Below are 14,342 nucleotides of genomic sequence, written 5' to 3'. Positions count from 1 at the left end.
TCCGCATACGCACTTGAACTCTGAGTTGCACTTGAGTACTTCTGGGCACTCATAGCATGGGAAGTCTTTCTTTGACCTCGACCTCCCACTACGACTGCTGACATGGGATCGTTGATCTGAAGGCATCCGTGACATCGTAGGAGCCTCGCTTGTGGCAGACTCGACATGCATGTTGTTAATATCTGACATGATACTTGCCGATAGTTCCTGATGGAGATGATCGGGATCATTGCTTATGACCGACTTGGTGTTCCGCGAGACGTAACCCTCGTCAGATGGCAAAGCCTGACTCTCAACGTCAGATCCCGGACCCCATGGGAACTGGAAATTCACATTCGATCGAGGGGAAAGACCATGAGAGCTACTAGACTGAGATAGCCTCATATTGTACGGGCTCCATGCTTGCTCCGGTCCTCTGCCTGCAGTCGGGCCATGATAAGGCCGTACATATTGTGGATCGAGAAGGTCAAAATCCCTCGGCATATAGGATCCAATACCATTGTCCAACGGAGAGAGATTGGCCTGACGATAGTTCATGCGATCGAAATCTCTTGCATGTGGAGTAGTTCTTGGAGTATGTAAGGAGGCGGATGAACTAGATCTTTGGCTCCGTACACTATGTGCACTCCGTGGTTGTTGGAAAAACGTGCTCTGCTGCGTCTGCACAGGATCAATGTGCAGTGCAGGTATCTGGCGGCCAAAGTATTGGTTGGGGACTGATATGTTATAAGACTGTTGACAGTCCCCGTTCTGGTTGTGGAGTGACATGTTCGCTATCATGGGTCAGCATCTTTCGGGGCTGCCTCAGGCATCAACATGCCACCCAATTCATCCCAACCAGCTCTCGAACATGGAAAGAGGCATCATCATCGTATAAGCATCAGTATGGAAGTACAGACGAGAAGAGAAATAAGAGTATAGAAAAGGCAACAACAACACATACCTCTAATCTCAACTCGTCAGCCTGCTGCGATATGGAAGCCTTACGCCTGCCTCAAGGAACGCCGTACGCAAACCGTTTCAGAAGAGCAGGCGCGCAGCTGTGCATTAGTAGATTCCAGCTGCAGCACACCGCCCCAATCTGCTAAGATGACAAGCCAGATGGGTACATGTAACAGGTAATGTGTGTGAGGTCCTCCGTTTCGTGTCCCATGCGCACGGGCATGCGCTGCCTGCCGGTGAGATATGAGGAAAGGCTTCAATACCAAGACCCTGTCACCTCATCGCGTGCACCTGCCCTGCACTGGCTGTATCGGAGAACTTCGATTCGAGATGGGTAAAAAGGAGACTGTAGTATGTCGTCAAGGTTTCTTTCCACACGCAGTAGTTATCGCAGTTGTACGCCTGTGGTCGCGATGGCGAGGGTGCGCCGCATGTGGGCGGCCTCCCAGTCCTCCTCGCGCAGGGGCGCTACCAGGAAGGCGACCGGTGTCCTCTTTGCCCTCTTTCTCTTTCTGACAGCTCATTCGTGCTGGGGATGCACCTAGCGAGCCGTTCACCGAATTGCAGATGGAGGACTCCAAGTTGCGGGTGGCTGTGTTGAGAGTCCTCCATGTGCGTGGGAGACGCATGCACCCAATCACAGCTTCAGACCGGGTTCCTCCCCGGCGGCGCGATCGATTTAGCACGCCGCGCTGATGTGTGTATGACAGGGCGTGGGGGCTGGAAGTTTGAAAATAAGTCAGGCATTGCACTCGCGCAAAGGAGTTTTACTGGCGCTGGCGATGGCTATCGTGCAATCACACCCTTGTGGAGTGGAAGGTACCTAAGGGCTTTAAGTGGGTCGCAGCTTCCAGTCTACGACGTATCTCGCAAATGGTACTATATCGTATGGAGCGGACAACAAAGTACGGAAAATCGAGGGATTGAGAAATTGATGCAATTAACGCGCCGATGTCTATAGTACCATGCATGCCTATTGCACCATCAGATGCGACAGTGTAGTCGATCCAATTCGAATCCGAAGCGACAGTAGGTATCGTAACGCGTCTAAACCAAATTCGCCTCGTAAACATGAAAGCCTCTTCCGCTGCGGAAGAGTGGATATCGTACGAAATCAAAGTGAGCCAAAACAAAATCAGATCCTACGCCTGTACTATGGGCGTGTCGATCGAAACCCCTCCCATAATCCACCCCCGTCTATTGCTGATGCTGGTATTGATAGTTGTGTTGTGCCGTCAGATACGACATGGCAGGGTAGGTGCTGCCTTGTTGGTAAGACATAGCGTTGTTGGTATCGTAACCCATATTCGGCATCTCAGTCGTCAAGCCCTGCGGCTCTTGAGTGTAGTAGGAAGGAAAAGGTGTAGTCGTAGCGTCGACCGGAGAGTCCGTGTACAGCGATTGCTGTTGTTGAACCGTATTAACAGGATTCATGCCATACTGCTGCACTCCATTCTGCATATTCCCAGTCTGGTATGGCTGACTAGGAATTTGCAGCCCGTTCGTATAGCCATTGTGTGGCTTCCGAGGGACCTGTAGCCCTGGGTAGGTCTGGTTCGTGAAGTTTGTGGCATTGTTTGCCACATAGTTCGCATAGCCGCTAGTCTGAGTCGGTGGCGGTGCCATTTGCGGTGGGGGGTAGGTTTGCATCGGCGTAGATCCTGCCTGAGATTTTGTTTCCTGAGGGTAAAGACTGTGAGGGTCGATACCAGGTGCATATGCGGCATTAGGATTGTAGCGCGACGGGTTATCTAGTGGCGAACGGCCTGGAGTGATGGAGAGCTTGCGGCTTTCGGGTAGCTCTACCACGGGGCTAATGATGCTGTCCGCGTTGAGCTGCTTCTGGTCCACAAGCGTAAGAATGGGCATGCTGAGCTGCTCCATGTGTTTTGCCAAGTGAACAGTCAATTTCTTCCAGCTCGTACAGATGTTGCCACAAAACCGGCATGGCTCGTCCTTGGGTTGCTTAGTCGTGTCGCGACGACATCTTTCGACAATGGCCCAAATGTCATCTGCCTTTGCGTTAGCGAGATCTCAAACAAAAAGACTTGCCCATCTCACCCTGGTCACCAGTTGCTGTCGCGTCTTTGTGAGCGGCTCGGGTACGTTGCCGTGGCTCAGCTATCTTGTGCTCACGAACGAGATGCTGCACGAAATTGTCCTTGCGATAGCAGGTATGGTTGCAGTCTGCAATCTGACATGTCCAGTTCTCCAGTTGACGGTGTCGCTCGTTCTCATGTCTAACCCAGTCCGCCTTGCGCTTGAACGATTTCGGTTCGCCGCAATTGGGGAAGGTGCACGTGAAAGGCTGTACGTCCTCATGCACATGTTTGGTCCAATCGGACGGCTTGTAGAACTTTTTGACCTTGAAACACAACGTGCATTCGAACTCGGCTGGTAGGCGCTTGACAGGGGGAAGAGGTACACCTGATGGGAACGCGGCAGGAGCCACATTACCTTCTAGCGGGGGCTCGCCATCGTCGTCGGAAGAACCAGGTGCAGTGACCTGGAAACCGATGAAAGGAGTTTCGACATCCTTGGCACCGGCTTTCGGAGGGAGTTGCTTCGCCTCACCACCGAGGTCAGTACAAAACTTTGCAGAGGCACAATTCTTATGCTGTACGGCGTTGAGATGCTTGACCTTGAACTCCAATAATCTCTTGTATCTGCGCATTTGCTCCTGGGTGATACGCTCAACCATGAAATCAGCCAGGCGTGGGTTCAGTTGTCTAGCATGACTTCTGAAGCCGTCGTACGTTGGGACAATGGGATCGGTGCGGACCGTGAGATCCATACTAACGGGGTCTTGGTCATCTTCATCATCGTCTCCAGCTGGACTTGGCTGTGCGGAAGGCTTCGTGGCCTCTGTGTCCGCGAGCGGTGAAGCTAACATAGGCATCGGTGGACCTCCGTGCTGCGTCATCAGCTCAGCCAGCCCAGGCGATCTCCCTCTCCCGATATCGCTCCTGCTTCGAGTACGTCTGATGGCATTTTTGGGACCTTTGTACCACGGGCCCGCTGCCGCAGACAGACCTACTGAACTGAGTTGTCCCCCGTCCTTGCTATGACTGCTTAGGTTTGTATCAACTCGAGGAGATTTTGGACGACCCCAACTACCTATACGTTTCGGCTTCTCCATGATGGGCTCCTTGGACTTGTCCGAGGCTGCATCGGACTGCTGCACTGGTATACTGCCCTTGCGCTTGAGTATATTGCTTGGTGTACGTTTGGGCAGAATGTTTTCCAAGAAGCTGGGTCGCCGTTGTCGCTCCTTGCTCTTTCTTGGCTCGGGTTCGATGACTTTGATAACACCGGGAGCTGCACGTATGCTACCAATATCAGACTCGCTGAGACGGCGTGAGCCAACGGTTGCCGCAAGTGAAGCTTGTTCAACGTCCTTCGCTCGAACCAAGAAGCGCATCATCGCAGCATTGGATGTGGGCGGCTGATATCGAGCCGATGGGTTTGGCGGGTGTGGCTGCAACGGTCCATCTACCCATGGCTTGACAGCAGTACCATCCTTTGGTATAAGTTCTTGTGTCGGAGGAAAGTACGAGTTTTCTATATGGCTTGCGTTGATATCGATCGCAGCGGGTGGGGATTCAGGTTCTGCCGACTCGTCATCGTCGTAATCGTAGTCCCCGTAATCGCTTCGTTCGTCAATGTACACCCCAGGTCCAGGTATGCCCGAATCATCTATACGGTCGAAATTGGTACGCACACCCAGCCCGAAGCTATCTGGGAGAGCCCGGCGTTGAATGTCGTTGTGACTCTTCGCTCGACGACGACCCGTGATGGGTTTGAGTAGATTGTTCGAAGGCCCTACGTCGCCTGCCTCGCTTCCGACCTCACTCTTAGTGAGCCACTCCTGCACTTCAAGCTTCTTCTCATCCTTCGAGCGTTGCTCTGCAATTTCCTCTATGCTGGGGATCCAGGCGTCACCCATCCGGCGGCGCTCGTCAGGGTTGATACCGTTCTGCCCCGACTGTCCTGTCGTGAGCCAGGAGCCGTCCTCGTTGCGATCGGGTCCACGGACTCCTGGTCGCGAATGCAGGTTCTCGTGAGGCTCCGCTTCACCATCCGAATCATCGTTATGCGCATACGGTGATAGGTGATTACCGGATTGACGACTGCCATAGCTGTGCTTGCTTACAGGCATGCTATTGTCGGAACGCGAAGGCGAATCTTCTCTGCTATAGTTTTCCACACGTACAATGGGACTCGTCAAATGTCGGGTGAGGGGCCTTGGGTTTGCCATTGACACATTTCCAGGACTATTCGTTAGAGCTGGACTGTGCGTTTGCTTGATAGGTGTTGTATGCGGTAGATGATTCGCCTGGTTTGGCGGCGTCGACATGTTCCCGTTGTACTGCATAGAGGGGAAGGCTGAGCTCTCATCGCCTAGTGCCGGACTGGAATTGTTCGTCGCACTGGGCGACATTAATTGATGGTGCGGGTTTAGCGAAGTGTTACTGAGGTGGTTGCTTGGCTGAGCGTTGTACGTGTTCAGCGTCCCTGAGGTCAAGGCTGACATGTCAACATGCTCTTGGAATGCCGGAAAATTACTGGCCGAACCGTTATCGGCAAAAGTCAGGCCAGAGAATTCATCGAGAACGTGTCCATTGAAATTTGGTGTTGCATAAGCGCTGAGATCGTGGTGACTGGGATCGCTCATGTAACCTGTTTCTGGGCTAAAATGCTCAACTGAATGCGAGGGCGAGATGTTCTGTCCGTTTCCGTAGTAGGATCCCGGAGAAAGACCGTAGTTTTGAACTTGATTGTAGGCATTCGGTGGTGGATATGACATGTCCGGATGTAATGAGGAGTCGAGAGAGGATCCAACGTTAGGAGTGAAGATGGATTCCTGCCCAGGGGTGCTGGATGAGGGAAGCGATACCATGGACCCATCGTAAACCATGGATGTCGGCTCTGCAGAGTACGTGAATGTGCCTTGCGCGTCTGGCATTAGGAAGTTGCCGCCAGTAGGCGCAAGTTGATAGCCGCTAGTCTGCACATCCTGAGGGTGGCGTGGCTGACGCCGAGGGTCCTGGTAGGGCTGTGTATGCGTATCGACTGCTTGCATGATTACTTTGGCTGTAAGGAACAACCTGAAAGTGGAGTCGATAGTAGATCAGGTCGCGACGATTAACAAATGATTGCGACCGGCAAGTGGTGTGGAGGGTAACGTGACTGTAACCAGCGCTGCTTAGGGCGGCATAGTGCTGCCTGAAGGTTACTGATGTTGAATATTGCGAAAGTCAGAAAACCAGATGAGGAGAAAGTGTCGCAGCGCGTCCAGTTACCCAGATAGGTTGGTGGGATGGCGGAACGAGGGAGAGAAATATCGCAGTGCGGCTGAAAGCGAAAGAGGACAGGCTGCTGTAGCTTGAAGCTGGATGGCGATCTGCCTCGCACAGGACGGAAGTTTGGAGCCGTTGAGGCTAGAGGCAGTGCCGGCACTCTACGATGTTGACAGCTTCAGGGTGGGTCGCGAGCGAAATCGGGAAACGGCGCGCGCGAACAACAGAGAAGCGGCGTAAAGTGCGCGGATGGTTGGTAGAAACAGAGTGGAATTCGACGTCGACGGTGGAGCCAGCGGCAGCAACGAGCGAAAGTCGAGGCACCGGTCAAGGCTGATTCCCCCCAAGATCTCCAGAATGGTAAGACCGGGGTAGAGCGATGCACGCCAAGCAGAAGTTCGCCGTCTCGAAACAGTGTGGGCGCAGGCAGTCCAGATGTCTATGAGGTCGTGAGAAAGAGGCAGAACGACCGAAAACAAGCGCGACGGCGCGACGGTAGCTGTGAGCTTGACTGGCGTCTCGAGGCAGATTTGCAGATGCGTGACACGCTCTTGGCAGGCTTGATACAAACGGCACAGCCTCAGTTGCTATACAGAAGCGGGAGCAGGGGGCTGAACATGGGGCGAGCGGGTGGCTATGCTTCAAGATGATATCCTCATGGCGAATTCAACCTGCTATGCGTGATGCTTGTAGTAACTCCTGTCATCAAAATCTACTGAGGCGGTCACTCCAAACCGCGCTCGAGGTGCGAAACATGCAGCGGCCTTTGTTGTGCGCCCGCGTAGGCTGGCGCTTAGCTGTTTAGCAGCCGAACGCTGATGCTATATAAAGGCAGGCCAAGCCTAGAACTGCTCTTCTGGAGAGCATACCAGCGATGTAGCAAGCCTGCTAGTAATCAGACGCGTGCGATGGACAACACGGACGAGGTTGCGCTGCTGTTCGCGTCGCTGATTTGCGAATGTCGCGATGTGACGGCATATAGTAGCATGGACTGCCTTGCATGATCAGCGATTCAGCCACGCCTAGAGATGAAGCTTTCCTAGCCACGTCGCAAGCGGATAAGGTAGTGGCTGGCCCCAGTTTTGGATTATGAGCGAAGCCGGATGGTCTCCCGGGCTGTTGTGGGGCTCACGGGAATATGGCGAAGGAGCACATCGACCTGCTGTCTTCAGCGTACACTACCTTGATCTAGGCTAGGTGTCGAGAACTATGCTGTCATATCGCTGCGGGCGAGTAGTATGGCGGAAATGGCAGGATCGCTTCGCCTGGAAACGATACATGTATAGTGCGCCGCACTCATAGGTTGTGATATATAGCTGCGAGTGCCGCATACTGTGGTAGACGCCGAAGCCACGAGTGACAGCAATGGTCTGATTTCAGTGGCCATGAAACGCGCCGCTCGATCTAGCGGGCTATGCATATAGTCCTCATCGCGAGATTGCTCAAATAGCAGGCGAGTTGGCATGCCGGCGCCAGGTGAGACGCAGCCGCAGGCAGAAGATCCGAGCCAGGCTATGGATGTCACAACAGCTTTTCGAGTACTACTACCGGAACATGTAAGGTACCCGGAATGAGGGTCTTGTGCAGATGTTGTGTCGATCCAGGGCTGGCGATCGCAAGAGCTGACGTCACTGCAGGCCTCTTCTACGGACTTTTGATGCCATCGTGAGATAGAGCGTACCTAGGTATCGAAGTGCTTGTGCAGGGAGGATGTACCGAACATGTACTGCAGATGTCTGCTTACCCTACCTCGCAATGGTGAGGCCAGGAACGGCAAAAGCACCCTCAAGGCGACGGAATAATTTCTTGCGAGCCTTGGAATCTTTGTCGAAGAAAGTCCGCGAGCTCTGGACGCATCGGGGCATGGGATGTAGAGTGTGTCTGATTGATGAGGCTCGGAGATGGGGCTAACCATTTCCATGGTCGCGATCCAGGCGTGCGGGCAGTCGCAACCGGTGTGTCTAACGGCAGTCACCCTTCGGTGGAGCGGAGGCTAACAACAGCAGCATCCACTCTTTCTGCAGCACCGCTGGACGCGAAAATGGAACGAGATGTGCCTCAGAGCGCTTCTTCTTCCTCTTCCTTTTTCACTTCCATCTTACAGTCTGCCAATTATCGCTTCCTCTCTTCCCCGCATCTGCGTCAGCGAATTTCTGCGCGTCACTGGCCACATTCGCATGTGACAGCATCACCAGACGGAGCCCGCACCCTACACGCAGCACGAACAGCACCACAGAGCGTTGGAGCGTTGCACAACACCTAACAGTACTGTGCTAGCGGCAAGCGCCTGAAGTGTACGGGCTTCTGCAAAACAATAAAGACGCGAAAAGCACAAAGCCTACGAAACGTCCTAGGCTTGTCTATTACGGCGTCTTTCTTAGGAGCAATCGACTCTACGATCGCAGTACCAGATACTAGACGCTCCTTGTATTCTCGAGTGGGCATAATCAGCGCGATCAACCTTTCACACCATACCCAACTTACATTCGCACACCGCTGCCATGCCTGGGCTCAACGAAATCATCCCACGGCCCGATTGCAGGGAACTGCTCCCACCACTGCTGGCCTGTCTGTCGACAGCAAATGCCTCTAAAGACGTACCTCCGGGTCTTCTACCCCTCCTATCGCCTATCCTCCGCCAACGTGTACAGCTTCTGTCTTCCAACGAGTGGTTGTCGCTGTTGTGCTGGGACCGAGACATCGCGTCACGACTACCGCAAATCATCGAGAAGATAAATGTCGAACCTCACCCAGCTTCCGGGGAGATTGAAGTGGAGGAACCAGATCAGATACTGTACCGACGATCAGACCCCGAGACCCTACACGCCAAGTTGATACTGGGTGAATATGGAATCATCCCAACATACCTCTGGTGCACTGGTGGAGAAGGCGGAAGCCGCTGGCTACTGGCTGAGCTGAGAGGAACAGAAGACGCTGACGACGGCACCGAGTGGTTCGAGAACGTTCCCACTGCTGACGAGGCTGGCTTCAGGCGAAAGTCTGTGTCGGTCAAGAGCAACGGCGTCGCACCGTACCAAGCCGTGGTCCAACCCGAACCCGCTGCGGAGGAAGCAGAAGAAGAGGACGACGGTTCTTACTGGGCTGCATACGACCAGACGCCCGGGCGAACACCACAGCCTAGGCGATCCCCTGCGCCAGGAACCAGCGGTCGAACGCAGATCGGGCCGTCGCAGTCAGAGCTCGAGTACTTCGAGCGCTACGCGTCGGAAGTGCAGCCAGCGCTGGATGCGCACGACCCAGACGAAGAGGAGCCCGCAGCTGGCGAGTCGACACTCAATGGCAACGCTCTCAGTTACACGCGCGAACCGCAGACCGAGCCCCTCGACACAACGAACCTGGGCCCGAACGGCTACGACTCGTCGATGCCACCGGCATACACAAGCGGTCTCCTGAACGGCAGCGGCGTTCATGGCAACGACAGCGCGGTACATCTCGAGTCCATTGAGCAGGACCAAGGCGCTACCGCAAACGCCCTGAGCCACCCCCGACCCTCTTCTTCGGCATCGACCAACTCGGTCGAGAGGCTAGAGCGAAAGGCAGAGAACTACAGCCAGGCCGAGCTTGCGATCAAGCAACATATCAGCACGGATATCAAGAGCCTGTTCCGGTTGGCGAGAGCATCGGGCATAGACAGGGAAGAGTTTGAGAGAATTATTCAGAGGGAGCTTGAAGTATTGCCCATGCTTGAGCAGGAGATGTCATAGGATTAGGCCATTTAGGAGGGCCAAATTGGATAGTAGGAAACGACCAAGAGGTCGGTTTCATGGGCATTTGTTGGCGTTTAACATAGCTTAGCCATTGCATAGTATTCCTAGATAGCGAAAATGACGTTCGCAGCAAAGAAAGGCCTTTTCCATGCTCCGCCAAACCATTGTGACGCTTTTGCCGTTCCTTGAAAGCAAGATGGTCCATATAAAGCTGTCGACACCTTAACGCCAGTCTACTTTCCTTCCTGAGCCCCAACCACCCTTATATGATCCTCTACCGCCTTCTCTGAGCATCTCCACTCGCGAACTTGGCACCACTTGCTTTGAGCTGCTGCAAGATGTCCACCGCATTCGAGCTGTTCAGGTTCATCGTCTGGTCCATGCCCGCACTTCCGCGACCAATCTCCTCTACCACGTTGTTGGGGTCCGCAGCGCCGATCACGGGCACTTCAGAAGCGAGCCATTGCTGGAAGGGTTTCGCGACAAAGTAGCCATCCGAGGTAAACCACCGGGTCAGGGGCGCGCGGATGTGGATCGTTTGTTTGGGATTCGAGGCGTATGGGGCGGGTGTGAAGACGACGTCGCACTCGTAGATTGGGATGTGCTTCTTTGTGGAGGACGATATCCTCACCTTGATGTTGTCAGTATTGTTTAACACACAGGTACGGAAATGGGACATGTGAACGAACCCGGCCTGTCTTGCCCTCTCCCTCATACACTACACCCTTCTCCACGAACCATAGCCAATAGCTGAATGCGGTATTCAACAGAAAGTATGCGACGACAGCAGGCAGTGTGTAGGGCTTGCTGGCCTCCCAGCCGAACTTCCAGTCGTAGTAGAAGAGTGCGCCGGCGATGGTGACGGCCGTGTAGCCGAGGACTAACCGCACATCGGTCTGTGTGTGGATCTGCTTGAACTTGAGGCTGTTGAGGTAGTTGGGAAGGGCGTCGTCGGTCGTGTTCTTGAGGTCTGATCGCGAGTATTAGATATGGTCTGTAGGCGAATGCATAGATGGTTGCGATGGCGGGAATGGAAGCATACCGGCGAGGGAGTGGACTGCGATTTTCTGTGTTGCCGACATCGTGAAGTTGTAGTTGTATGGTTCCTGTAATCACGACGAGAGCAGAGGTAGTCGTGAAGCCTGGGGCTCGTTGCGCAGTTGGTGATGTAGCTTTGGACACCTTTCCATAAGCGCAAAGCGCGGACCCTGGTCTCACAACATCCCGCCGGAGCCTCAGCGGCGAGCTATCATCGTCGAGCAACAACCACCACCACCGACCTTCACCCTCCCACACCCCCTCCGCATTCCGCGCATCTCTCTCTACTACCGGCACCATGGGACAGCCTGTAGTTCAGACCATCCATCGGGATCCCGCCCTGTTGTATGTTCTGGTGTTTGCGGGTACATGACGAAGATGGCTGATAATTCTACAGTTGGTGGATTCTGCTCCCCATTACGGTGGTCATGGTACAGTGCACTCAATTCTTTTGAATATGCAAGATGCTAACATACATCCAGGTCTTGACAGGCATCCTCCGTCATTACGCAATGACGCTCCTCCAGTCGACCCCGAAGAAACACGACCTCGCCAAGATCCGGCAACAGCGCTCCCTCGTGCGCGGCGTCAACCTGCGCACGAATGCCCAGGTCCTCTCGCCCGGATCCTTCGCGACCCGTAAAGCCTACATGGTGCAGGCCTACCAGGAAGGAAAGTTTTTGGCTGAGCCGGAGCTGAGGGGGAAACCCAGACCGAATCCTATGAGTGATCCTGCGGCGATGGAAGGCATGATGGGCATGATGAAGGGGCAGATGACGATGATGATCCCACAGACTCTGATCATGGGATGGATCAATGCCTTCTTCTCTGGCTTTGTTATCAGTAAGTCTGCCTTTCCATAAATACTCCTGCACCCTAGGGGAAAGCGGCTCGCGATCAAGAGTATTCTTGCATCCCGAAATCCTTCAGACGACAGGACCGAGTCTCACATGGAGCCAAGCGAGCCTGAATATTTCTGTGTTCGTTGGTCGGATGGCGATGCCGGAGTACATGTTGCGTGGCCTTTCGCTTTGCCTGGCTCTGAAGCAGTTCCTACATGCGCTATCTTCTAGGGCGAAGCGAGTGGCTGGTCTCTTGTATGCGTCGGCATGATGTTTGCGACTAGTTGGCGCGTTTAGTCGGCATATTCTGACATTCGGCTGCTCCCGAGCTGTAAAAGCAAATCTGATCTGTTGCTAACCGATATGCACAGTGAAACTACCCTTCCCGTTGACCCCACAATTCAAGTCTATGCTGCAATCTGGAGTTGGCACGCGCGACCTGGACGTCAGATGGGTGTCTAGTTTGTCATGGTATTTCCTGACTTTGTTCGGGCTCCAGCCCGTCTATAACTTCATTCTGGGGAACAACAATGGTATGTCGGGAAGAGCATTTGCCTACTCAGGTCAAGTCAGTCAAGCTAACAGTGTTATTTAAAGCTGCCAACCAAGTCTCTCAGCAGATGGCCATGGCCAACCCAGGTGCGGGCGGCATGATGGGTCCTGAGCAGGATCCGGATAAGCTATTTCTCAACGAAGCCGAGAATCTGGAGGTGCTAGAGCATCGATGGATATTGGAGGGTATTGAGGACCGCCTTGTTGCCAAACTTGGAGCATGATGCCGACACAGAGCATCAGTTGCTGGCCATAGCACCGCCATGGCGTTCATAGATATCTAGAAAGGGCCCACAAAGCTAGTATCCCGCGTTGACTTTGCGCAAAGACCCCCGATACAGACGACCGGCACGAGATAGCTAATTTCTATGACCATCATCTTATCCCATTCGTACGGCCTTTGCGGTCAGCCATGGCCATGTGGCTGGCAAGCCATGTGCGGGGATACCGTGCCAAGAGCGGTGCATCTCCTGCGTCTCGCTATTTCCAGACCTTCGAACATCTTTCAATCCCTGCGCAGAGCCGCCGGATAATGTTTTGACACTTTGACAGCAAACATGCTGCGAAGATAGTCACGTCGTCTCACCCCCGCGCCGACGCAGGGGCAGCGCAAAGTCATCCGAGTGGGCTGTTCTCGACTTGCGACGGCGCACAAGCGTCGAGTCCTTCTAATCCACCTACAGTTCCGCGCCACCACTCGCCAGTCTCCATCACCAGAGACACGGGACGCACCGCCCCCAAATGCGCCCGGAAAGCCCAAGACACTGGGAGCTCTTGCCGACCAAACCCCTTTGCGGATCGAGCTTGATGCCTGAGCCGTGAGGCGACAACACGAATGGACTGTAGGGTGCATACAGCCGTCGAAACAGCCCAGGCGCACCCGCTCGCTATCTCTACTGCCACTCATGGCATGATAGCATCATCATTAGTGCCATGATGCTGCCTTCCAGCAACGTACGACAACTACTTCGACAGGGAAACCATGCTTCGCCCTATCTTGATGCCTAAATCGAGTGTCCTGAGCCAAATGCGCCCCAGCTGGTGAGCCACTATGCAGCGACTTCCAATGAGAGTCTGTGATACTGCACCCTCCGACCGACGACGGCTTTCTGCTCTTGATCGGGACCTGGGCCTCTCATCAGCGTTCCGGTTGCGCGGCAGCTGTCGGAACAATCACGTCCCTGGCGCAGGTGCGGTAGCACAACAGCAACTTACTACTGGTTTTTCTGTCCGGCCTCCTAACAGAAACAACGATACTCAAAGGTATGTGATCCGTTCTTTGGGTCTTTGCATTTTGTCGTTCATCTCCTTATTTGTTTTGGCCCCCAACGCTCAAACTGGTGGGTCCGCGATTAGCATCCTCACAGCTCACGTCCACATGGTCTCGCTTCGTCCTTCCCACAGCTTAGCGAACGTGCAGCCCGCGGAAGCAGCTCTGGCACAAAAGTTGGCTTGGACGCATCGCGATGGGGTAGCGATCCGCTCAGTACTAGCAAGATTGCTTTTGATTAGGGGCTTAATCCTGGGGCTTGAACCTACCCGTCGGTGGTAGGTGCTAGAGTTCACGTACAGCGCAGTGGTGGCTGGACAACTGTGCACTGCGGCCCACCGGTCAAGCTGAGAACAGGGGAGTACATATTGCCAAGGCACAAGGGCTCTCATTGGGTGGCTGACAATGCGGCTCTGCGGCTCAAACACCATAAAACACTGTAGAGCATGGCATCGAGGGACAGAAAGACGGTACGAAAGATTACGGCAGTGCAACTTGACACTAGCTTTTCTGCTTTGCTGCCTTGGTCTGTCACACCCCCCACTTGACGCTCCGCCTCTTTTGCCTCCTTTCCCAGTCCCTGTACTTGGGTCACTTCTGGCCGGCAGAACTACGACATCGAGATACCTTGACCACTCGTCTACGTGAAGGACTGTTTTCGCCTGCTCAG

At 54.1% G+C, this 14,342-nt stretch overlaps 4 protein-coding genes across 4 annotated transcripts; 2 read left to right on the top strand and 2 right to left on the bottom strand.

Annotated features, from left to right (window-relative positions):
- Positions 1-2,139: 2,139 nt before the first annotated feature.
- Positions 2,140-6,025, bottom strand: J4E90_003974 (uncharacterized protein; the record flags this gene model as incomplete). The annotated part of the gene is made up of 2 exons (XM_051433540.1): positions 2,140-2,954; positions 3,004-6,025. 2 exons carry the CDS (start codon positions 6,023-6,025, stop codon positions 2,140-2,142), a joined length of 3,837 nt encoding a protein of 1,278 aa, XP_051292058.1.
- Positions 6,026-8,743: 2,718 nt separating this feature from the next.
- Positions 8,744-9,967, top strand: J4E90_003973 (uncharacterized protein; the record flags this gene model as incomplete). Its single annotated transcript, XM_051433539.1, has 1 exon — positions 8,744-9,967. The coding sequence occupies one exon, from the start codon at positions 8,744-8,746 to the stop codon at positions 9,965-9,967; it is 1,224 nt and encodes a 407-aa protein (XP_051292057.1).
- Positions 9,968-10,244: 277 nt separating this feature from the next.
- J4E90_003972 (uncharacterized protein) lies at positions 10,245-11,052 on the bottom strand (the record flags this gene model as incomplete). The annotated part of the gene is made up of 3 exons (XM_051433538.1): positions 10,245-10,601; positions 10,660-10,940; positions 11,013-11,052. The coding sequence occupies 3 exons, from the start codon at positions 11,050-11,052 to the stop codon at positions 10,245-10,247; spliced, it is 678 nt and encodes a 225-aa protein (XP_051292056.1).
- A 254-nt stretch (positions 11,053-11,306) lies between these two features.
- On the top strand, positions 11,307-12,626 carry J4E90_003971 (uncharacterized protein; the record flags this gene model as incomplete). The annotated part of the gene is made up of 5 exons (XM_051433537.1): positions 11,307-11,353; positions 11,406-11,439; positions 11,491-11,851; positions 12,222-12,383; positions 12,448-12,626. The coding sequence occupies 5 exons, from the start codon at positions 11,307-11,309 to the stop codon at positions 12,624-12,626; spliced, it is 783 nt and encodes a 260-aa protein (XP_051292055.1).
- Positions 12,627-14,342: the final 1,716 nt, after the last annotated feature.

This window comes from Alternaria incomplexa (assembly GCF_024043165.1).
Source record: "Alternaria incomplexa strain BMP 0042 chromosome Unknown scaffold_5, whole genome shotgun sequence".
Classification (NCBI taxonomy): Eukaryota; Fungi; Ascomycota; class Dothideomycetes; order Pleosporales; family Pleosporaceae; genus Alternaria; species Alternaria incomplexa.
This window is presented reverse-complemented; position numbering and strand designations above follow the sequence as displayed.